The sequence below is a fragment of the Candoia aspera genome, chromosome 1, assembly GCF_035149785.1.
Source record: "Candoia aspera isolate rCanAsp1 chromosome 1, rCanAsp1.hap2, whole genome shotgun sequence".
NCBI classification, from domain to species: Eukaryota; Metazoa; Chordata; class Lepidosauria; order Squamata; family Boidae; genus Candoia; species Candoia aspera.
Genome location: NC_086153.1, coordinates 122469546 through 122493879, shown reverse-complemented (window position 1 = coordinate 122493879; position 24334 = coordinate 122469546). Strand labels below are relative to the sequence as shown.

General features: G+C 37.8%; 1 protein-coding gene across 5 annotated transcripts in view; it reads left to right on the top strand.

Moving 5' to 3' along the window:
- RIMS1 (regulating synaptic membrane exocytosis 1) overlaps positions 1–24334 on the top strand; it is a 279319-nt gene that overhangs the window by 172949 nt on the left and 82036 nt on the right. Inside the window, exons 13-21 of one of the 5 annotated variants that reach the window (XM_063313140.1) lie at positions 3512–3683; positions 3804–3960; positions 5612–5683; positions 8387–8540; positions 10708–10833; positions 12805–12867; positions 15159–15236; positions 16015–16128; positions 16637–16726. In XM_063313140.1, the coding sequence (XP_063169210.1) occupies positions 3512–3683; positions 3804–3960; positions 5612–5683; positions 8387–8540; positions 10708–10833; positions 12805–12867; positions 15159–15236; positions 16015–16128; positions 16637–16726 (1026 nt within the window). Of the gene's footprint in view, positions 1–3511; positions 3684–3803; positions 3961–5611; positions 5684–8383; positions 8541–10707; positions 10834–12804; positions 12868–15158; positions 15237–16014; positions 16129–16636; positions 16727–24334 lie in introns of all 5 variants that reach the window. The other 4 variants (XM_063313105.1, XM_063313098.1, XM_063313122.1 and 1 more) reach the window with 4 other exon arrangements.

Genomic DNA, 24334 nt, shown 5'->3' with positions numbered 1-24334 from the left:
CGGCTCGGTTTGTAGCGTGGCTGGTTTCCCCCCCGCTGTGGAGCCGTCCAGCTGGTGGAATGCTAGCGGCGTGGGGAGGGGGAAGCAGCGGAGTTCGAGTTTGGCGACTAGGTCGGGGTGGATAAGGTTTTTTGAGCACCCCGAGTCCACTAGTGCCGCGGCCGTGGTGGCTCCGTTGCCGGCAGAGAGTTGAATTGCTGCCAATATTACGGAGCTTTTGTCGTTTCGTTGAGGTGGTTCGCGTTGCTGTCCCGCCGCCTGCCTCGCCACGCGTTTCAGGGCAAGCGGGGAGCATTTCCCGCCGGCTGGTCGGGGTCGGTATTGTCCTCTTCTCCCCAGTAAGCGTCCCAGCCATCTTCCGGTGTCGCTGTGGCCACGGTCATTCGCCGGTGAGGGGGCGGCCCCGGGTTGGGTGGTTTGGGGCTAATTTTCGGGGCGGGCTTGGGCGCGCTGGTCGGCAGTCGGTTGGCGAAGCAGTCCGCCGTCTTGTGCCCTAATTTGCCGCACCTCCCGCAGGGCTCCCGGTTGAACTTCATTTTTGGGTATATGGGGCCGGCCATCCCCCCGTGTGGTGCGGGTACCTTTTTCCCGACGTAGTTTGTGTCTTCCGTGGTTGTCATAAGGAAGGTGCGGTGCGCGTGTTCGGCTTTCCCCGCGAGGTGGATCCACCCGTGTAACGTTTCTGGGTCGTCGCGGTAGAGGGCCCATTGGAGAACGTCGCGGTTGAGCCCCTTTTTGAAGATTTCTAGCAGGGTGGTCTCAGACCAGTCGCAGACCTTTCCCGCGAGGGCTTTGAACTCCAGGGCGTAGTCAGGGACCGTGCGTGTGCCCTGTTTAAGTCTCTGGAGTGCGCTTTTCGCCCGTACTTTAGCTAGGGGGTCTTCGAAATAGTTTTTCATCTCGTTGATGAAAGCAGGGAAGGTGGCGAGGGCGGGGGAGCTGGACTCGTACAGTTGGACGTACCAGTCCGCCGCCCTGTCTTGGAGTTTGATCGCCACGGCGGCGATCTTGTCGGCCTCGGAGTCATAGGAGTGTCCGTGCCTCCCCATGAACTCCCTAGCGTTGGTCACAAAAAACGAGAGTTTTGTGGGGGTCCCATCGAAGAAGATGGGGAAGTCCTTTGGGGCCCGGGCGTTTTGTGCGGCCCCGCCTCTCGCTTCTCGGGGTGTGGTGTCGGCCGCCTGTGCCGTCTGCTGGCCCTCCGCTGGCCCGTGTGGGTTCGATGCTTCGCTCGGGGTGTGGGCTTGTGCGGGGACGTCGTTGGGTGGCGCGGGGGGCATAAGCGCCTGGAGCATGGTCCGGAGTTCCGTCAGCTGAGCCCGCATGGCCGCGAGTTCAGCTCGTGCCTCCTCGTCCACAGCCCGCGCCGCCGCTGGGGCCGGTTCCGTTGGCGCGTCCTCGGGGGTGGGTTGCCGGCGGGGTTCATCGTCCCTCTGCCGCGGGTCCGCTTCCTCCGCCGTCTGATGGGTGTCTCCGTCGTCCTCCTCCGTGTCGAGCGCCGTGGGGCTGTCGCTCCACGCCCGTTGCTGGGGTGCGATGTGGGGCGCGGGGTCCTCCGCTGGTTTCGGAAGTCGTGCTGCTCCCTCCCGCGGTCGGGTTGCCTCCGTCGCCATCTCCCCTTGGGGTTGGAGCTGAGGCTCGGGTCGGGTTGGGTGGGCGTCCATGGCTCCGGGAGTCTGCGGTGCCTCTGGCCTCGGTCGGTCCTCCTCTGCCTCTTGCCGCGCGGCTCGCCCTCCTTGCCCGCGCCGTTCCGGCCTCATCTTGCTGGTCTTCTCGCCGTCTACTCCTCCCGCGGCTCGTTGTCGTCCGGTGGGGCTCGGCGAGGCTGAGTTTATGACTCTCAGCTTTATGTCATGCGCTGCCTACCTCTGAATAACGTTCAGACACTGGGTTGCGAAGCAGGCTCTGGTTTATTTCAGGATAGGTACAACGTTGTTAGAAAAAAGCTGAGAGTGACAGGAGCGCGCCGGTGCGGGGTTTAAATACCCCGCGCCGGTCAGCGCCCCCTCGCTCTCGATCACGTCACCCCCCTTTGTCCCATGTGTTGCCCTGCCATTGGTTGAGGGTTTCCAGGATCGCCCATCCTCCGGTTTTCAATCTTCTGCTGATTGCTTTCAGCTGGGCGATCCCCGTTGCAATTGCCGCTGATGGCTTGGGTGGCTCCGTGATCCGTTTATCTATTGTCTATTAGCCGTTAGTCGTTGTGGGTTGATGGCTACTTAACTTGTCCCCCTTCACCTATTTCCTTGTCATTGTCATGAGTGCCATTGCGCTGATGACTTTAGCTCAACGGCACTCATGACACATGCTGACTGGGGAATTCTGGGAGTTGAAGTCCACAGAGTTGCCAAAGTTGAGAGACACTGCTCTAGAGTGATCCATTTGTTTGCTCCATATCCTTTCCAGACCAGTTTTTTTCCACCCTGTATTTCTCCCACCAGTTGTTTGGTGGGAGAGGCCAGTTGTTTGCACCATTACCATCAGGTGTCAACATCTGTCTTATACTATATCAACAGCCTGCTAAATGGTGTGCAATAGGATGTTCTGAAAGACCTGCATTAGCTGCGAATTATTTTTCTTGATCAAGCTATTGCTTATAACCTTTATGCCAAGAAGTAGCATAGAGTCTGGCTATCTGAAAGGGGTTTCTTATTATATATGTATTTATATTTATTATTTCAATTTATATGGCCGCCCAAATACATGGCTCTAGGCGGCTTACAACAGTTAAAAAAACTATATAAAAGAACAAACAGCAATATAAAAAATACAGATAAAAATAAATAAAAACCATACAACACAATCAGCAACCAAGCTATTTGAATTTACTCAGACAGGAAATCTAAAGATATCTTCTCTGTAAAAGTATGCTTTACAATATCTCTCATAAACTTCAGAATGCTTGTCTTTTGAAATTGAAATTGATTCCCGATTCTTTCTCCTTTCAGGAATGTTATCAAGATGCATCCTTTTAGTTTAGGCTTTTGAATTGCTTTAATGATTAATTTCATTGTAAGATTATTGAGTTTTCTTTTCAGAAATAATGTATGTTTTCACTGTGTTTTTAACTAATGTGTTCTGCATTTTATCCTTTTCTGTCAGCTGCTTTGATCATTATTCTGTGGCAGGATGGCAGGGTAATAATAATAATAATAATAAATTTAGTAAATGGCTTGTGGTGGATAACAACTGTCAAAATGGTTTCATTCGTCTGTCTGTCTGTTGGTCAGCCACTTCACTTGCTTAGCTGTGAATCCAACCACAGCTTTTATAGTGTCCATTTCCAGCTCCGTTGTTGCCCTGCAGTGCTGCTGGGTTATTGAGTTTGAAGCTGCTAATCAGCTGAGCAGGGGTCTTTCCCCCGCCTCTTTACTTAGAAAATGCCAGCAGAGGAAACTGACAGCACTTGAATCATGACTGTGAGCATAGTTCATCATGAAGCTTAAGGACTGAAATGGAAATATGTAACTGAATTTCTGATGACAATTTACAGTGACTTTTTATGTTTCAGTGATAAGAGTAAAAGAAGGACAAAAACAGTAAAGAAAAGCTTAGAACCAAAATGGAACCAAACATTTCTCTATTCACACGTGCACCGTAAAGATTTTAGAGAACGAATGTTAGAAATTACTGTTTGGGATCAGCCAAGAGTGCAAGAAGAAGAAAGTGACTTCCTTGGAGAGGTGAATGTGCATGTACCATCCTTGTATTTTAAATGTGGAATACTTCAAAACACTTCAATATCTTGAAGTGCTTTGTCCCTATTGTTAAACAAAGATGAATCTTGCTATACTTTCTCATAGATTCTCATAGAGTTGGAGACTGCACTTTTAGATGATGATCCACATTGGTATAAGCTACAGACCCATGATGAATCCTCACTACCTCTGCCTCAGCCATCACCTTTCATGCCAAGGAGACATGCCCATGGTGGAGAAAATTCCAGCAAAAAATTACAAAGTAGGTCCAGAATTCCTTTTTTATTTTGGCAGGAATTTTGGACTAGTAATTATAGTGTAAAAATGTATAAATATTTAAACTACATTCGGTAAAAAGTATGCTTGTCAAAGATTTGCATCAAGATTTAACACATACTTTCTCAGTGTTTTTATAACTTTCTTAGTACAGTAATCTTTCTAAGCTGAAAATCGGGTTCATTAAACTCAGTGGGACTTATTTCTAAAGGGTAGTAAAGGTAAAGGTTTCCCTTGACATTAAGTCCAGTCATATCCCACTCTAGGGGGTGGTGCTCATCTCCGTTTCAAAGCCAAAGAGCCGGCGTTTGTCCGTAGACACTTCCTCCGTGGTCATGTGGCTGGCATGACTAAACGGAACGCCATTACCTGCCCGCCGAAGCGGTACCTATTAATCTACTCACATTTGCATGTTTTCGAACTGCTAGGTTGGCAGGAGCTGGGACTAGCAACGGGAGCTCACCCCGTCACGCAGATTCGAACCGCCGACCTTCCAATCGGCAAGCTCAGCAGCTCAGCGGTTTAACCCGCAGCGCTACCGCGTCCCTTATTTCTGAAGGGACATGCATAATATTGCAATTGTAGCCTTTGCAAAGATAAGACTTGGCTTTATTGCCATCATTCTGAAATCTGACAGAACAAGAGGAGTTTTTCCTGCTTTCGCTTTAGAGGACACTTGGATACAAGGAATGGCTGCCAGGAGTGCATTGTTGCTGCTGATATGTTTAGCAACTTTTCTTTTGATGATTTATCAATAGGATTCTCAATACTTTCCAACTTCATTACCTCTGAACTTTTTTCATCTAGGTTGTTTAGGCTCAGCCTTAAACATGAGAATGGAAAGTATTGCCCATTTTGGCTGAGCTCTAATTTATAGATACTCATTGATCCCATGACTAAAACATCGATCAGTACTTCCTTGTGCAGATAGACTGTCATAAGATAGATTCATATGTTGCACTAAGCCATAATGTGAATTGTTTTGGTTTGGTTTAGCACGATGTGTGAACTTGCTGGCTCGGGAATTCTGTGAGTTGAAGTCCAGACATCTTACTGTTGCTGAGGTTGAGAAACATTGACTTAGATTACCACTTCACATTATGTATATAAATCAATATACCACGGTTATTTCAGCAAAGCTTGGTTAAAATAAACCTATGGTTTAGCATGATATGTAAACTTAACTATGGATTTAACATCTGAGATGGATTTTTCATTTTTCCCTCCTACCTACATTCAGAAAGCTTTTCAGAAGTGCTTTGTGCATTTAACTGGCCATCATAAGATATATAGCAATTAAGTAATGTGAAATCATATATACCAGGTACATGTATGAGCAAGTTCACAATAAATGGTCCAATTCAGTGAGTCACTCTGCTGTCACAATATGCTTGAGACTATAGCCAGTACCAGAGATTAAAATGTGTTCTGATTCTAAGCCAATTTGCAATAGCCTTTTTTACTACTACAATTATTATTATTATTATTATTATTATTATTATTATTATTATTATATTTTTTAGTTTTGAATGCATCCCATTTATTTGACTCTCCCAAATAATTTTTGCTTACACTTATTTTAACCCTTTCCCAAAGTACCAAGTATACAGGTATCTATTTGCCTTACTGTTGCACAGGATCTCAGCGAATCAGTGATAGTGACATCTCAGATAATGAGGTTGATGATGGTATTGGAGTAGTTCCTTCAGGTGCGTGGGTGAAGAGCATGGTCCTACATCCCTTGCTTCATCTTCCCTATCCTTATTCCTCTTCCAAGTTTGAATTTTCTAGATTTTTGAAAGACCCTGAGTTGGGAGATCACGTTTTCCAGAAAGGTGCATGATGTATTGTTCCATGGTGACACATTGTAATATTTACACCAACCTTTATTTATTTCTGAATTAAAATTAATTTTCCATTCTGCTACATCTGCAGTGCTTGGTGACTGGCAACTGTTTGTTGCAATGTTGATATTTAATGTTGATACTCAAGTTTAAGCAACCAACAAATCTGTTTGTACATAATCTAGGCATTTCATGGGTCAAGGATCCTTTTTGAAATAAAAGATAATCCAAAAAATACTATTCAGATATATAGCTCAAATATAACGCCCACTTTATTTGTTCTTGTTTTCAGGCTAGACAGGTGCACCATGGAATATGTTGAAAATGCATGACTGTATATAGTGCATGAAGCATGGCTATATATTTTATAACTCTTACAAACATTCATTAGCTTTCATTATCTTAAATATATACATAAAAGAAGATTCAAGCAATTTCTATGGAGAGACAGAGATCACAATTCCAGAAATACAGTATTCAACATTATAGGAAGTGCTGCATATTTCCTGCAGCCAATCACAGCCTGAATTGGAAAAGCTGTTCAAAGTTTTTTTTTAAAAAAAGCAACCTGACATTTCAACCAGATAATAAACTGTAATAAACCGTCTGAAAGATTTTTTAGTTACGCTTGTTTTCTATATTTGAAATATGGTTAGCTAGTGTAGTAATGAATACTATTTTGGCTGATATATATTAATACACATTACATGCGGTAAAAGCCCAAAACAGTTTATCACCATAGGCTACCATAATTTTTAGGGGTGCTAATTACGTTAAAGAATGCAGTAAACTCTATTCACTGAAAGTCAAGAAGGATGTCAAAATAATAGCTAATCATATATTTTGCCATTTTTCTTAAACAATAGTTGAACACTTCTCTAAACTAGCTCATTAACTTCAGAAATGGCACCTGAATAATTTCAGCTGTTTTGTTATAATAATTAAGCCAGATGTTATTAGTTTTTGTAATACGGTACTGTCTTTATGCTTTCTGCCAGTGGCAACATAGATTATTGAATGAAAGCATATATAGTTTCCATTGTCAAACATATATGTTTAAAAATCCTTAATATTTTTCAGATAAGGATGCATTTTAACATAAGTATAATTAAACAGGGAAAGCTATTTCATAATTTACATCATAAGCAATTATTTTATCCATGTCACAAGTCATCTTCCATTCCACAAAGGAATCACATGGAATTTATGAGAGAAGTGCGTGGAATATACTCTGGATGCGAAGAGTTCTTATAAACTCCCTTGTATTCTTCCTCAGAATCAGAGGTTCTTTAAGGACCACTAACATTTAGTTTATGTATTGTTCATTCAACTAAAGGATGGATTTAAGTAGTATGCTGCTATTTACAAAGCATGCAATAATTTAGCCAGCTGGCTTCCAAGCATTCATCCTAAGGGCTTCATTTATAACATTCAGCCTTTTCTTCTTATTGTTGGAAGAGCTTGATTGTGAGTTGGTGTCTTCTCACCTGTTGAAAGATTTTCTTTTTGAAGTCCATTAGCTCATTGTGCTACCTGTGTATGGATAGTTCTACGTGTAGGAGAACAAAATGTTAACTTTCTTCCAGCAAGAAGCCATGCGTAGCTTTTGCAATTTCAGTGGAAAGCATCATTCACGTCTGCATTCATCGTGTAAGCTATGTGAATAATTTGCAGTTTTGATGGCATTTAGCTATAGTTTTCTTTGCCTATTTTTTTATGTGCTAGGTCTAGCTAACAGTAATTTGTGATAGTGATGACTAAAAGTTTAATTCACAGCAAAGGAAGTTCTATTGATATTTTCAATGTTGAGCAGTACTTTCTTAAATGACTTTTATATCATATTCACATCAGCAGGTACTGTAGGCTCTCAGTTAACCAGCACCCATGGGGATTGGTAGATGCCAGATAAATGTAGTTTCTGGTTGCTTGAGAGTTACTGTTAAATTTTATTTAAAGTGTTATTTATTCGATTTTTTGCCGGCTGCTTGAGAGTGAGTTCCGGTTAACTGAGAGTCTACTGTATTATTTATCCGGGTTTTTTTGCCGGTTGCTTGAGAGTGCTGGTTGCTTGAGTTCTGGTTAACTGAGAGTCTATTGTAATTTAACTGAAAGTGCAACCCAGGCTTTAATCCTAGAACAGTTACTCATAAACTGTTCTGTTTGCAGTAATTTTGGCAATAGCATTGTTTCAGCGTTGCAGCCAAAGCTGTAGAGATTTCATTTAAAAATACTAAAGAGTTGAAAAACTGACCATCCTAGCAATTAATATCTAATCGTTATTTAGATATTATATTTGCTCTTTTTCATGTTTTTACCTCTGGGAATTTTTTAGTCTGCACGTAAATTTTTCTGTACCTGTGTTTATGCTTTTCCCTCCTATATATATTTAAGTATAATGCTATTTGTTAGCCCTAGCTGCATGATATTTCAGGATTTTCACTGGTGAAACAACTACTTGAAAATCTTGTAATCAGCAAGAGATGCTTTCTTGAAAAGACTAATTTAGTTATTAACTCATTGCCATTTGTGACCTGAACTAACTTAATTTTGTTGCACTTTTACCAGTAGGCTATAGGTCTAGCACTAGAGAGAGTAAATCTGCAACATTAACTGTGCCAGAACAGCAAAGAACAACTCATCATCGTTCACGATCTGTATCTCCTCACCGTGGTGACGATCAGGGCAGGACCCGTTCTCGTTTACCAAATGTGCCATTACAGAGGTAAGATTGAAAATGTAGCTGTTTTATCATTAACCCTAATAATTTATACAAAATGGAGCAATCTAGAACCCCACTGTTTCCAGCAGTGCGTAAATCTTTTCCACTGAATTCATCTGGATTTAAAAGTGGGCAACTGTAAATGGGGCAGACTGTTGTGGTTATAGATATGTGAAGCTTATATTCTCTTTGGGCACCTTCATACCAAGGGCCTCTGTATTCCGTTTGATGCAAGGGTGACTGTTGCTTCTGTAATAATCAGTTTGCCATAAAGAGAATTGTTGGTTTCTTGTGCAGTTCTCTTAAGGACGTAGTTAGGCAACTCTTTTTTTTTTAATAGTCTTTATTAAATTATTTACACAAATAATACAAACATAAAATGACAAATCAACAATAAACATAAAATGCAAAAACAAGAGAAAGAAAAAAGGAAAGGAGAAAGAAGAAAGAGAAGAAGAGGTTTAAAAGAAAGGAAATGGATTTCCAACTCCCTAAGTAATACAATTTTATACCTTAACTAAATAATTTCTTTTCACAATTCACTAATTTGGTTACAATAATTCTACAGTTCTATTGAGATTATATAAGTCAAATACATAATATTTACATCTTGTATTATATTCATGTGTTTTACACATTTACGTTAATTTTTGGGTCGATTCTACATAGTTGAAGAAGGGGGTCCAGTCATTTTGAAAATCTTCCACATTTTTATCATTTAGCTGGTCCATAAGTTTTGCCATCTGCGCCAGATCCAGGGATTTAAATGTCCATTTTTCCATTGAGGGGGTCAGTTCTTCCTTCCACTTTGATGCATACGTAATTCTAGCTGCGGTGATCAAATATCGTAAAAGTTTTCCATGTTCATGTTCCAAATCCTTGTCCATGATGCCCAATAAATAGAGTTCCGGTGTTCTATTAATTTCTTTAGTCAACATTTTACAAATTATATTGTGTATAGATGTCCAAAATTTTTTCGCCTTTCCATCACATATGATAAAATGTTCCTGTTTCTTTTTTACACTTCCAGCAGACATTTGAAGTATTCTGAAACATTTTGGATATTTTTTCCGGAGTAATGTACCACATGTACATCATTTTGTAAAAATTTTCTTTTAAATTATAATTTCAGCCCTTTGGTCCACATTCTTTCCCAAACATCATAGTCAATGTGATGTCCAAGATTTCTCTCCCATTTAATCATACATTGTTTAATTTGTACATTTGCCATTCTTATTTGTAATAACATTTTATATATTTTGGAAATCATGTGGTCATTGTTGGCATAAACTAAATTATCCCACCAGGTTAAATCTTTTGTGAATTTGTAACTTTGGGCATCAATTTTAAATTGTTCCTTTAATTGAAAATATAAAAACCATTGGCATGGATGTCCTTCATTTTCCAATTCATCTCTTCTTTTCATTTTATATATAGCCCCTTCAGATTTTATTAGGTCCAAATATCTTAGCCATTTGCAAATTCCTGTTTTTTCTTTCCTACTATACGCTCCTTGCAGGGAAATCCATAATGGTAGAGTGGGTGTTAGAGTAGATTTATATTTTTCCCAAATTCTAAGAAGGGACTTTCTAATACAATGATTATTAAATACTTTATTTACTTTCAATTTGTTATACCATAGGAATCCATGCCAACCAAATTTCAGGTCGTGGCCTTCTAGATTTAATAATCTATAATTTTGTGAAGTATTATAGTTAGGCAACTCTTCATTCACTGTTTTCTAAACAAGATTATTCTATCAATGGATTAATGCATTTTACTTTCTGATACCAATCATTTTCCACATTGTCCTTATGCTCTCCTGTCAAGGAAGAAATAACAACTTCATTTTCCTATACAGAGCCAGAGCTCTGGCCACAAGGTTTGTCACATGAAATTAATCTCAGCAGAATTTAGCAACTCGGCCGAAGGAAATTTTTCTATCACCGCCAATTCACTGAACTAAATATTAATTATGTGCTGTCTGGAAAGTCTGAGAATGTTAGTCACAACACATCTGGAGAGCAAGTAATTGTGAAAACTATTATAATGGACTGGATTATAGGTATTTTACATCCCTAGATCAGTATTCCTCTCTTTGCATCAAAGTTATCATTAGAATTTTATATTTATATTTATAACTTATTTGTTAATTTATTCTATAAACCAGGAGTTTAGATGAAATTCATCAAATGAGAAGATCACGTTCTCCAACTAGACACCATAATGCCTCCCGAAGCCCAATTGACCGCAGACCCAGAGATATGGATAATCAGTATTTATCGGATCAAGAAGGGTATGATTTTTTTATCTTAAGAGTGTGAATTTCTATTAAAGTACCTGTATAGCTTTGAAAATACTTAGTGTCTAAAATACTGTAGATGAAAAAGACCATCATATCTGTAACAAGAGCAGCAACCAAGTATTTAAATCTTAAAGCAGCATTGAGCAATCCTTTTACCCACTCATTCCAGACCTTTGCCAGCTTACTGAACCCTTGCAGCTCCTGCCTCTACTGCCAGTTTCTCAAAAGACACATTTTTCAATGCTTAAAGACCTTAATACTCTGGTACTGAACAGTTATGTGGAACTGGACCTTGCAGGAAACAGTGCTTTGTAAGAAATGTGTTAAGAACTCTCTGAACAGAATGTGGGGTGTCTGATGCTCTGATTTCTACATTAACAGGATGATGGCTGCTGGACTTTGCAAAAATAGCATCCTCTGGACAATCAGCAGCCATTTTGATAAATTAGGGGAGCACAGATAAAAAAACAAGGGGGCATTAATCTATCTCTATAGCAATCTCAGCTTTGTGGCTTGCTTGTGTATGCTTATGTATGTGTAAATCAGTAGTTTTTTCTTAGAATTTGTAGGCCAAATGTGGCATGAGGTGGCACTTTTGCAAATCTGATATGGCACAGCTGTTCAACCAACCAATTATATCAAGGACTTCACATCATACCTCCTCCTCTAATGCTTCCCTGGGGACAAGATTGAAAGAGGAACATTTATACATGATTTTCCATGTGGAATTTATGGAATAGCACTATTCCTTATCCTCCTTTGCAGTGTTTCAGTTTACATATAAAATATTAAGTTTAATAGTTTTACTACTAAGAGTAGTATAATTCTGTTGGATAGCATGTCACCTGGCAGTGAATTAGAAGTTCACACTTTTTTTCTATGTTATTATTCAATTTATGTTGCTGATAAGCTCTCCAAGTACATAATAATATGGTGGCATATAGATCAGAGTTTTGCTATTTCAAAAATGTTTAAATTTATCTGTCAGCTTAACATGGTTTTTGATAGTTTTTTTTATAATGTCATAGCTTCATAAACAACTTACAAGCTTTACATGGTAACTTGAAAAAATAACCTATTAGGTTTTTTAAATGGAGGATTTATTTTTATATTTCCAGATTTTTTAAAGAGATCTTATTAACATTCATGTTACATACAAGAACCAGAGCTGCCCAGAGTCCCTCTTTTGGAGGAGATGGGCGGTACCAAATTTTTAATAATAGATAAATAAATAAATAACTATTCTCTTTGTTTCTATTTCATGGTTTCCTGTAACCTATAGCTGTTCCTAATGAAGAAACCCTAGTCTGGACCAGGCTAAAATGTGCATGAAGGAGATTTTTATAATGTATTGTGCCTTCTTTTTTAAAAAAAGGGTTCATGTTTTACACATAGGCATTTACTATCAAGAATACATAAAAAGAACCTTGAAAGCTTAACATTAAGTGTGTTAATAAGGCATTAAATTGCTAGCAATTTTTGAGCTTGCCTAATTCTCTGCTAGGAGCTGACACACTTTTATTCTACATTTCTTTACTCTGACAATTTTGTACTTGTTTTAATGAACCGTTTACTTTCATTACACTTGTTTACGATGTAAAATAGTAGAAAATCCTGCCAAATGTGACTTGAGAAACAAAACTCTCAAAATCATTTTGGATGTCAAGGCTCAGTAGTGGGTAAATTTAGGCTGCTTAGAAATCTGTTGAAGCAAATTAGGTTTAACTGAACTAAGTATTTATTTGTGAAACATTGGCCAAATGTAGTGAAAGCTACTTTTTGCTGACATATAAAAGGAGTATTCTAATAAATTCTTCTTTAAGACTTATAAAAATAACTATCTCAGTTCAGACTTTCTGGTTTATTTTGTGTTTTCATTTACATATCATGGCATAATTCATGCTATTTAATGCTTCATATTTATGTAACTGTTTCATTCATCGTCCAATCCTGTCTGTGCAGTGAGCTTCTTATGCTGCCCAGGGCAAAACGAGGAAGAAGTGCAGAGTGCCTACATACTACCAGGTAAATACAGGCATTTGGTAACTGAGCTTGCTTATAAATAGTTCTGGTGTATATCTTTCCCATCTTTTTTTATTTTAGAAGTCATTTGGTTTCCCCAGAAACTAGCATTCCTGTTAGTCCTATTGCAGATGAAAGACTGTTTAATTGATTAGTTATTTCTAAAAGTTTTGTTATACTGAAGCATTCGTAGATACAATGTATGAGCTTAATGTATCCAGATCTGCGGATCTGAATAGCTGTTTCGTTTGTGTGTGTGTGTGTGTGTGTGTAGAGAGAGAGAGAGAGAAATGTCTAGATTATATAGATTCTGTTAGGAGAAATTTAATATCTAGCAATTGACCATTTGTAAGCACTGTAACTTCAAGCAAAAATAGGCCTTCAAATGTATGGCAGGATTATTATTGTATGTTGTATTTGTTATAATTATTTTTTAGTATTTTATTTTATTTTATTTTGAGTTTTGTGTTTTATACATACTGATCATTTCTGGTGTAAAATTAAATGCTCTTATCCACTGAGAGCCTGTATGGACACAAACACTCCCAATCGTAGACATAGCTCCCAGCTGGGAAAAAAATTTATCTTCTATTAGCAGAGGGCACAAAGTCACATACTGTACATCATGAACTTCCATTCTATAGAAAGATAGCTGTTGTAGAAATTATATATTAGCATCCCGTAACTTTATATTAGGTCATCAAAATTTCAACTCCTATAAATTCTATTAATTTTTTGTTCCTATGTAATGTTCTATTGGTGCATGGCACAGATGCTCAAATACCAAGGAGATTTAGGTTCATGTGTTAATGTGGCTTGAATCAGGTTGTGTTATCTTTATGTGGTGTATTGATAAATCAGTACAATTCCCCATGGAAGAAGCAAATGGCATTAAGTCTAGACTGCTGTGGGCTCCATCCTCATCCCTATCTACACTAGGTTTTGACAAAGCCTGGAGTGAGGTCATGCAGGAAGTTTTGACCTCAGTACACAGTACAAGAGACAGACTTAACACTTCACACCTCTGTGACAATGAGCTGATGTATTCACCTTTTACCATTCCCAAATATTTTAACTTTATACTTGTTCCCTCACACAGAGGGCACTCACACTGTCACCCTTAGATGCTCTGCCTTCAAGGGTATTGACTGGGAGACTCAGTAATATCTCCTATCCAGAATGCTTATGCATGCTGAAATTGAAACAGCCACGCATGTACTTTCCAAATGCCCCACCTATCACTCTTGGCACATGGAGCTAGTTTCTCCCCTAATCTCAAATTATCCAGACCAGGCAACTGTGCATTTTGATTAAATGATCAAGACCATGAAAGTGGCCAAATTCTGTATCACAACAATGGCAGTCAGAAACCATTGGATCTGACCATAACACAAGTATACTTAACCTTTTCCATGAATAGGCTTTTATTTTGGGTATCTTGCATAATTTTGTTTACTTATTTTTGGTCCATAACTGTAAATTCATTAATAAATAAATACCTGCCTTGGTGACATTTGCAGAAAGGCAGTATATAAATAATGTAGTAGCAGCATCCTCTTTCCTTAGATACTGCAGGATGCGCCCTGTGTAAAACTTGCAGGGAACTTTCAAAAGCTTCTGCTGTTCACAGGGAAAAAAAATGCAAAGAAATCCTGGTAGTCACATCTAAAAAAAATTAGGCTCTCAGGCAACATGTGGAAAGCAGAGTGTTATACAAAAATCAAGTTTTCTAACTCCGGCAAGCATTAGCATTTAGGGACAAATAACCTGTAAATACTTCCTCCCATACGTAAATGTAATGATTATATAGTAGTAACAGAAGGAGGGGTGTGTATGTTGTTATTATTTTGTAAACCTTTGCTGTCCTTTTGTGAAATTGAAAATTAGATGCCTAGACACTTCCCTCTATCTGATGCAGGCCATCCCCACAATATTATTTTATTTACATACATACATACATACATACTGGAAAGATAGACTTTAGAACTATGCTAAAACATGGGGAAATTGGAGAACGGGAATAAAAGCTCTCCTGAACAATTCAGTTGACTGTGAGTTGCTATTTTTTATCTTCTCTCTGACGCAGTACAACTTCAGTAGATAGTTAGAGTTTAAACTTTATTAAAATGTGATATTAAAATATTTAACAGTACCTTCCAACAAACAGCAAGTGACTTATATGAATGTTTTGCTGCATCATAATTTTAACATTTCACTAAGCACTGTTTCATCTCTGCCTATATATTTTTGTTTCTTGCATGGCTCTTTCCCCCTTCTTTTCTGTCACATTCAAGAAATTCTGTTAGGCACTATAAATCACTACCTCCCAAGATGCCTTTATTAGAGAATGGCACTTACTGGAATCTTTACAGGTAAGAAGTCTGTTGCTGTCATATTAAAGTTCTCACAATACATTCCAGGGATAAAAAGGAGATAATTTTTGAAAGAAACTGTCAACCAGCCTCCCTCCCCCCCTCCCCTCCCCCCCTCCACATACCCACACACTCACACCCTCTCTTAAACGCTTTGCTAGGTTGTAGTACCTACAGTAGCTTATTTGGCTGATCTACAGAAGCTAAGCAGGATTAATCTTCACAAGTATTTGGATAGGAGATTATCATGAAATATCAGGGTTCTATACTAGACAGGGAAGTAAAAAAAATACCAAAAGAAGTCAATGGCAAACCACATCCATATTGTCAAGAAAACTACACAAATGTGTCCATTTTATTGCCATGAATTGAGTATAATGCGTTGCCTTATCTTCTTAGATAGCAATATAGCACTCTGCCAAGCAAAACAGCATAGGTGCAGTTTGGTCAAACCTCAGTTCCATTAAACTTTTAACTGCCAGTACAAAACACATGTGCTACATTCATTGCCCGGATGAACAAGTTTGTGGCTGGAATCCAGCTTATCCAGCTCTGTGCCCTATTGAATAGAATGGGCTTACAGTTTCAGTTAATATTCCTAGGATTGTTTATCATTACTCCAGTTTTCACTCTTGAATCTCTGATATTTGTACCACACTAACATTTTGGATATTTTGATTTTGTATGTATTTTCTTTGTTTTCTTTTTCCTGTGTGATTTGCATTCTTCATGTAACTTACTTTTTTTTCTTTTTCATGAATTATTTTGAATTGTGAAGCTCAACCCTGCCTGCATATGTTAAGGCCAAATCAGGGCTTAGTCAGGATATTTCACTTCTTCCTAATTGCCTTAACTCACATATATCAAGATTTACAGAAGGACTGTTGGTTAGGTAAGGTTTCAGACAAAGCATATTTCCCTGTATTTATTTATTTATTTATTTAGAATAATAGCCTTCATGGTAGAATATCTTTTTACTTCAAACAATGGAATTCCATCATTTTGTGTTCTGGTTTTCCCTCAAATAACTAAAGATACAGATATATTTGTTTTGGTATTTTCTTTCCACTTTTTATATTGGTATTGGCCAGCTTCATTATCCACTGCTGAGCTGTAATCTTGCTTATGAAAGCTAACAAATTGACTTCATAGGATGAGATTACAGCATTTGATACCATTTTATGCAGCCATATTTATTTTTTTTCCCTTTTATATTTTTTGAACAATCTTCTTGCCATGTTTCATCCAGCCTGTTCCATTATATCTTCATGACTCTATTGTGACTTAACATCTTGTATAGAAAGAACATTACTTTGATTTAATATCTAACATGATATCCCTTTCTTTGTTTTCTTTTTGTTTTTCTTCTCCTTCTCTTCCATTGGATGCACTGGCACTAGTGAACTGCAGCCCTCGCTTGACAGGGCTAGGAGTGCTAGTACTAACTGCTTGAAGCCTGATACTAGTTTGCATTCACCAGAACAAGAAAGGTATAAAAGAAAGACTTCTCAACTTCTTGTCATTTGTGCTGGTGATCCATATTACTTTTGTTTCTTTTTCCGCATCAGCTTTATATCTGCTTCACTGATATTATACATGCCTGTTTTCATGTATGTAGATATTTGTTGATTCAACTATCACAAACGTCATGCTTTTAACATGTTTGATGTGATTATAAGAGCTTCCGGCGTCTTCAGCTCTTGTTCATGATTCTTTTTCACTCACATTCTTATTTGGTTTGGTTTTAATATGTGCCATTGTCGTTGTTTGCAAAAGTCCTCGGTATGCTGATAACAACACTTCATTCACAATTGAGATAGTTTAACCGAACACTACGTTTGTTATTTATCCATCTGGCAAAGTGGGAACTGGCCCATGGAAGTTTGGGTAACAATAAATTTGCGTGTGTTCAAAGCGTCATAAACTTTTGTTGTTTTCACTTGACTGACAACACCCACAAATATTGTTAATGTTTAATATATTTAACACCTCAGTTATAGATATTGCCTATTCAGCAAATTGCCTAGTAAAGATTAGAAACTCACTGAAAATGTACTCAAAAAACGGGAGTGGGGATCCAATATTAGTGGTCCTTCCAACTGTCAGCAAAATTCTGGTTTCTAATAAAGGAAACATACATGCAACTGAGCACTACTCAGAACACTACTGCTTCTGTTTCATCACCTTTCATTGTGTTGTTCAATTACATTAGGAAATAGGGTTCACTTTTGAATGTTTGACTATATTTTGATTATATCCTTTCAAGAGACTGCCAAAATACAATGTATTGATATAGATATAATTGTACCTACAGCTTTATGGTTCAATGTTCCTTTATTTTAGTATGGAAATAATCTACATTGACAGCATTTATCTTAACATTTTTGGTTTTATGGCTCATGCAATATTGAGTATTAAAAAAGAATAGGTCAAAAATTAGGCCAATCTATTCATATCCTGAAAATTTTCGGAAACATGACATGTTCTTCAGATGATGTAAGTCTTGCCAAATGTGCAGCTGGATGATTGCTTGTAAAGCCCATTGTAAGCACTTGGAACTTCTTGGAGGAACAGTTAGGATTTAAGGGCATTTGTCCTTTTCTGAGAGAGAACATTAAAAATAAGCAGAGCACAAAATTACCCAGATGCTTAACAGCAAAGAAGTTAGATTGTTTTTGCATATACTTGTAGTGGTATGCAGTAACTAAATACACTAAGAGAAATAATAAAATATAATGGAATTCTAACTTAATTGAAACTCTATTTCTTGTTAGGTACCAGATTTGCAGAAAATGAACTTTGAAAAATATATCTTTCTTGTGGAAAATAGCATTAGCTCAAAAATTAACCCAACACTGAAATGTCTCAGAGAATCTTCTAGTTACAGTTTAATTACTCATATTTGCTCTCCATCTGAATAATTGATTTTGAATAATATTATATAAATACCTTTCTGGACATTGAGTATTCCAAGCTATGTTTTTTTAAACAAATACTTGTTTTTGTTTGTTTATTTTTTTATTATGCTGTTTCTTGTTTTCAGTGTTGATACACTATTTAAATGTAAAAAAAAGAAGAGAAACTCTATTTCATGTATCAGAGCCTTTGGCAAGCATTTTGAAAAGTGACCATGCCGTTTTGGGACTGTTTTTAATGATTAAAGAGCAAGATAGAAATGTAATGAATAAAAATATTTATTACCTTAAATTTAATAAACAAGGTATTATTATAATAAATATTTCTTATTTTAATTTAATTATAGCTGCTTTTATTTTATTTTAGCAACTATAGAACAGTTGAATGGTGCTTGCCAAGAGTGAAAGCTACTACACTGGGGGCATGAGCAATTTGCTCAACACATTCTTCCTTTCTTTGGATTAATTTCTCATGGAAGAATTGATGACACAAAGAATTCTTTCACATCTCTCTCTCTTTTTTTTTTGAAGGGTATAGTTATTAAATTCAAAACTAAAAAACATCTGTAATCCATGCTTTAATTTTTCATATTTCTTATTGTGAAGAAACCGATCAAGTATCTCTCAAAAATAGGGAATGAGAATTCCTATGAATCCTGTTCTGCACAAGGTGTATCTTTATGTCCCCTACATCTAGATCAGTGGTTCTTAAACTGTTTGACCCAATTATCCCTTTTCCAAGTCTCAAATAATGTCGTTATCTCCACACGCAAAAAAACAGACTCTGTTGTTTTACACAAGCATCTCAGCAGCAGCAGTCTCATACTGGATCCTCAACTGACAAACAAGCAATTACAAATTGTTCCATTATCCCCAGGATATGCACAAATTACCCACAGTTTAAGAACCACTGACCTAGATGATATGATTTGAAAAATTAGAGGATCTGCACGATGAAAAAGATATTTATTTTGCATGCATATAAAAATATAGTGTATCCTCAACTTGCAAACATGAAATAACAGTTTTATTCAGTAGAAGGCTATAAACCTTGGAACCTTTGCATGGAATCAGAATCAATGGAAGATTGCTCACACTGCTCTTTGAAAATGTCTATCTTTTTTTCACTATTATTCACTATTTATAGTTTTGAATTTGTCTATAACATCACTGAATCTCTGAGATGGACTCACATGTAATTCATAAGCTCTGGTCAAATAATGACCAGATAAGGTCATTAATGAACAGATAAGGTCATTATTGATAAATGTAAGTGGTACAATAACAACAAAAATTTTATTTATTAGTCATCTGACCATATTAAAAAAAACTATAAAATCAATACAGAGAAAATAGTATGACATATTCATAATAAATCATCACCCCTACAGTTAACACCAATCTATTCTAGGTAGTCTGTCCTCTTCAAAATGGCCTTTTGATATAAAAATTGCAGTCTTGCTAGTGATATGCAGGTCCATTCCCTGCAAGAAGTAAGACAGTTTCTCCTGGATGTCCGAATATTTTTTAGTTTTTAAATAAAGATCTAAGTAAACTGACATTTCTGCAGAATATCCTTTGCAGTCACACAAGATATGTGTAATGTCTTCAACAGCTGGTACACCACAGATACACAATCTTTCTTCACATGGAACTCCATGGAACCTCCCATATTTCACCATAGAATCCAGTTGTTCAAAACATGCTCTAGAGAAAGTTCTTCTAAGAAGTTGAGGCATATAATTGCTAAATACTTTTCTGTCTGGGAGGCTGATTTGTGTTGAGCCAACCACTTCAAGGACTTAGCACGTTTATAAGGGATGCAATATCATCTTGGGCAGCCACATCCAAGACCCTTTGTTTGAAGCTTTCCTTGGCCTTCAGATCGGATTGGACTGGGAATTGGATGGAGAATCCATATAGTCAGATGGCATTTGAAAGTTGGGCAGCCCAAGTGCAAGGAGGCCTATTAAGCATCTGCTCTTCAAAACACAGCTTGGGTAATCTATCTGGGTCCATAAATAAGATCTTCAGCCAAGAGCTGAGTATTTTAATTACTAGATGTCTTTGTACAGGCGATAGAAATGTAAGTGGTAGAGCATACATTCCTCCCTTTTGTCTTTCACACTACCAAGTTCCCTTAGCAGGCTAGAACTGTAGCTTCCCAGAAACTTGATATGGCACATTTTGAAACATATCTTTATTGTACCATCAAAACTGAAGCCATTTCCAACAATTTATAGTCTCTGACAATTAAGAGTGATACTGTATGTCATCTTGGATTCAAATCCATACCATCTCCTGACATATTCATTGGAGTAATGGGAACTGTCCTTACCTTACCTGCAATCAGCTCAAAGTGGTTGTTTACAATCTCCACATTTTTGTCTGGGAAATTCTAACCCAACATATATGTTAGATTCTGATGCACATTATCCTTAGAGATTGCAAATGCCTGATAAATATAACTCTTTTCACTTTAAAAATGGAAGCAGAGAGGAAAAGGTCATAATTCAGGTATCTGCATGTAGTTTTGCTCTAACGTGTTATTTTATATGTAGTAGCTAGAATTCATGTATCGATTTAATCTTAAATATCTGGGAATAAGTTCCTTGAATTGAATAATTATAAATATTGTTGTACTACTGAAGTGTGATTTTACCTCATGAACTGGGCCATAATTTTGTAAGCATCTTTCCATTGTCTGTCCAGTGCTTTAGGGTTAAGGAGGCTTATCCAAATGGGAATAAATTCATTCAAGGGCATGCCTCTTTTAGAGGGCCAGGAACTATGAACATGGGGAAAATTGTACAGAAATGTTTATTTCAGGAAGTGTTTTATATAATTTAAACAGGCCTACTATGCAGAATTGCATGGGCTGACAGTAGCAATTTATTTCACATAATATATTTTGGGAGCAGCACTGATCCTTCAACTGTGTTTGGGATTTTGGCTTGACATCTGGCAAGCTGAATCAGCTAATACTATGACTGAAAGGTATTCTGCAACATTAAGCCAGTTCTTGTAGCCTGATTACAACACTGCATATATAATTTCATACAATATATAAAGTTGTATTGATTTTAAGATGCAGAATCCACATTTAGTAAAGTTCCACTCTTGTAAACTTGTTTGAAATCTTGGCACTGGCAGAGAGCCTTGTCTTCCCATTAAGACATCATATTAAAGGCCTCACCTGTTACCGTATATGTATGGCCTTGGTCAGTTTAGATGGCAGCCAGCACTTGGCTGAATGTGCTGAACGCATGTTTTTACCAACAGCAATGAGTAAATAAATGCATCCTCACATTGAAGAGGAAAGTGGAGGAAAGTTTTTCCAGAAATAATATGAACATTTATGGGGTGGGATTAAATTACTTGCCTATATTTATTTTTATTTATTTAATTTATTTATTTACTATCCCGCCTTTATTATTTTTATAAATAACTCAAGGCAGCGAATGTACCTAATACTCCCTTCTCCTCCTATTTTCCCCACAACGGCAACCCTGTGAGGTGGGTTGGGCTGAGAGAGAGTGACCGGTCCAAGGTCACCCAACTGGCTTTCATGCCTAAGGTGGGACTAGAACTCACGGTTTCCTGGTTTCTAGCCCGTTGCCTTAACCACTAGACCAAACTGACTCTCATAAAAATGATTGTACCACCACCATAAAAATAAGAACATCATAATTGTTTGTCGAGATGGGTGGTGAAGAAATGTGATAAATAAATAAATAAATAAAATAATCCAAAAAAGGCAGTAAATGTAATCAACTTAAAATTTAAATTTAGTAGTAAACATTTCTGGAGAAGCAAGACCAGATTTGAGTTGAACAAATCTTTTATGTTGACCCTACCCCATAATCCAGGATACCAGAGCAAGAGTATCTTTCCTTCATTTTAACCAAATGTCCTCTAAGCAATTGGAAGAAGTACACTCCCGCAAAACCCTTTAAAGCACTTTTGTGAGAAGAAAAGAAGCCTCAGTTAGAAAATGGCTAACAATCTTCTGCAAGCACAAGAGTTACTGGAGATTGATATATGAGATTCTAAGAACTTTATGTGATTTTAATTGACTTGCAATATTGTCATTTTGTACTGCTGATTCAAGATGTCATCTGTCACCGGTACTAATCATCCAGTTCAGTAAGCTTACATGCTCTTAAAAGCTAGGAGTCTGTTACACAATCCCCATATATGTACAATCAAGCATGGGAAATTTTCTATAATCCTGTATATCCATTTTTTTTCATACAAATACTATTTTCCATGCATTCTGTAAGCGTTTATTAAGAAACAGATCTTGATCATAGTTTTTGCAGCCATGGCACTATTCCCCTGGAGCCAGCTAATGAGTCTGATCATCTGGCTGGCAGGGAGCAGATAACTGGCTTCTTGCTGCTAGATCCATGGAGCTACTAGGTGTTCCATCTCCTTTTCCTAATGACTAGTGTGGATTATTCAGCTGGACAAAGTGGAGCAAAGTGTTATTTGTCTGCTGCTTCTGGGAAGCTTACTAATGGCTGTGGGAAACTAGAGATCTGTAGTAGGGTCATGGGGTGGGGTGGGAGAAGGAGTTGTTGCTCCCACCAAGATTGGAAAGGGTGTAAGGATTATAGAAAGTGGGTAAACATTTTTTTGTGGTGCGAATGTGCCTTTGCAAGCTGGCAGCCTCTACGGCCCTTAAGCCAGACATTTTGCCACCCATCTGTAGTGCTATTAAGGGAGAATCTAGGAACATAAATGCAAGATTCCACCCAGCTGAATGAGCAGCGGGGCCTTCAAATGTAGCAGATATGGTTCAGCTCATATTGAAGCAAGTTAAGCATCATTGCCTTGAAGTTGTATCCATGATATGTCTCGTGTTCCAGAACACAATGCCATAGTTTCAGAATATCCCAGCAGACCATAAACCAGGGAGATGTTACAATTCTAAAGCAGAGATTTCCCAACTTTATTTGAATTCTGCCTGTGTCTTCTGTTAAGTCCCACTTACAATTCTGCCCGTTGAAGTACTGTCTTAAGCAAATCTTTGGAGGTGAATCTTTAGCCGAATTGAGTAATTTAATTTACTATGGCTGCCCACTCCAAAAGACTCTGGGCAGCTTACAAAACCCACAAAAAGAGTAGAACAATTAAAACCCACATAAACAGGCAGTCCAGACTAAAATAGCTAGAACAGTACAAAGTAACAATGTGATGGGGCTGACCAATAGCTTACACCCACATTAACCACAGGCGTGGGAACAGAGGCCTTTCCAGAATCCCAGGAGAGTGGGTGCCATTTGTATCTTTGTGTTGACAGATAGGCAGCAGTCTTCTTGGAAGCTGAACAAGAAAAATAAGGCATGAGTAGAAGTCCAAATAACATAAGGTATACCCGTTCTTATAATTAGAATCTTGGTGGCTGGGCTCTGGTGTATCCCATAACGCTCCTGCTCTACCCAAGTATTATTCCAGACCATGAGAAAAGCCAAAGCCTATTCTGCAGTATGGTGTTATGAAGACACTACTCTGAAACTTTTACTTTATTTTTTTATTTCAAAATTCTGTGGTAGCTCAAAATTTGTAGAATATTTCCAGCTTCTTTAGAAGATAACTTCTGATTGTTCAGCATATTATGTTTGAATGTGATTTCTTACAATGGATGCAGTATTTTAACGTAGCAGTGCACATGATAGTTGTGCATAACGGTATGATTGATTACGAGCGCTATCATTTTTACAATCAATCTGGAAAACTAGTCCAGTGCATGGCATCCTACATATTAATTGTGTACAGTTCATTCCACAGCACTGAAACATGTTATGTGAGATCATGTTTTTAAACATAATGCATGTTTGCAATTGATTGCTTTCTATTTTTATTGTTTTATTATACAAAATATCAGCATATTAAGGGCTTTGAGTGCACTGGTGCCTATACAGCTTTAACATTTGGCTTACAGGAAAACCTGACGCTTATTAACAGCCTTTTAAAGTTATCTTGAAATTTTTTTATTAATATGCTGGAATGCTAACTTCCCTGAAATAGTTTGCTTTTTTCATAAAACTGATCAGAACTGGGAAGTACCTCAAAAAGGACAACTAACACGTGGATAGTTTGCTGTTTGCTGAAATCTTACACTGCAAACAGAACAGATATTTCAGTTATTTTACAATAATTTTGCACTATTTTCCTGAC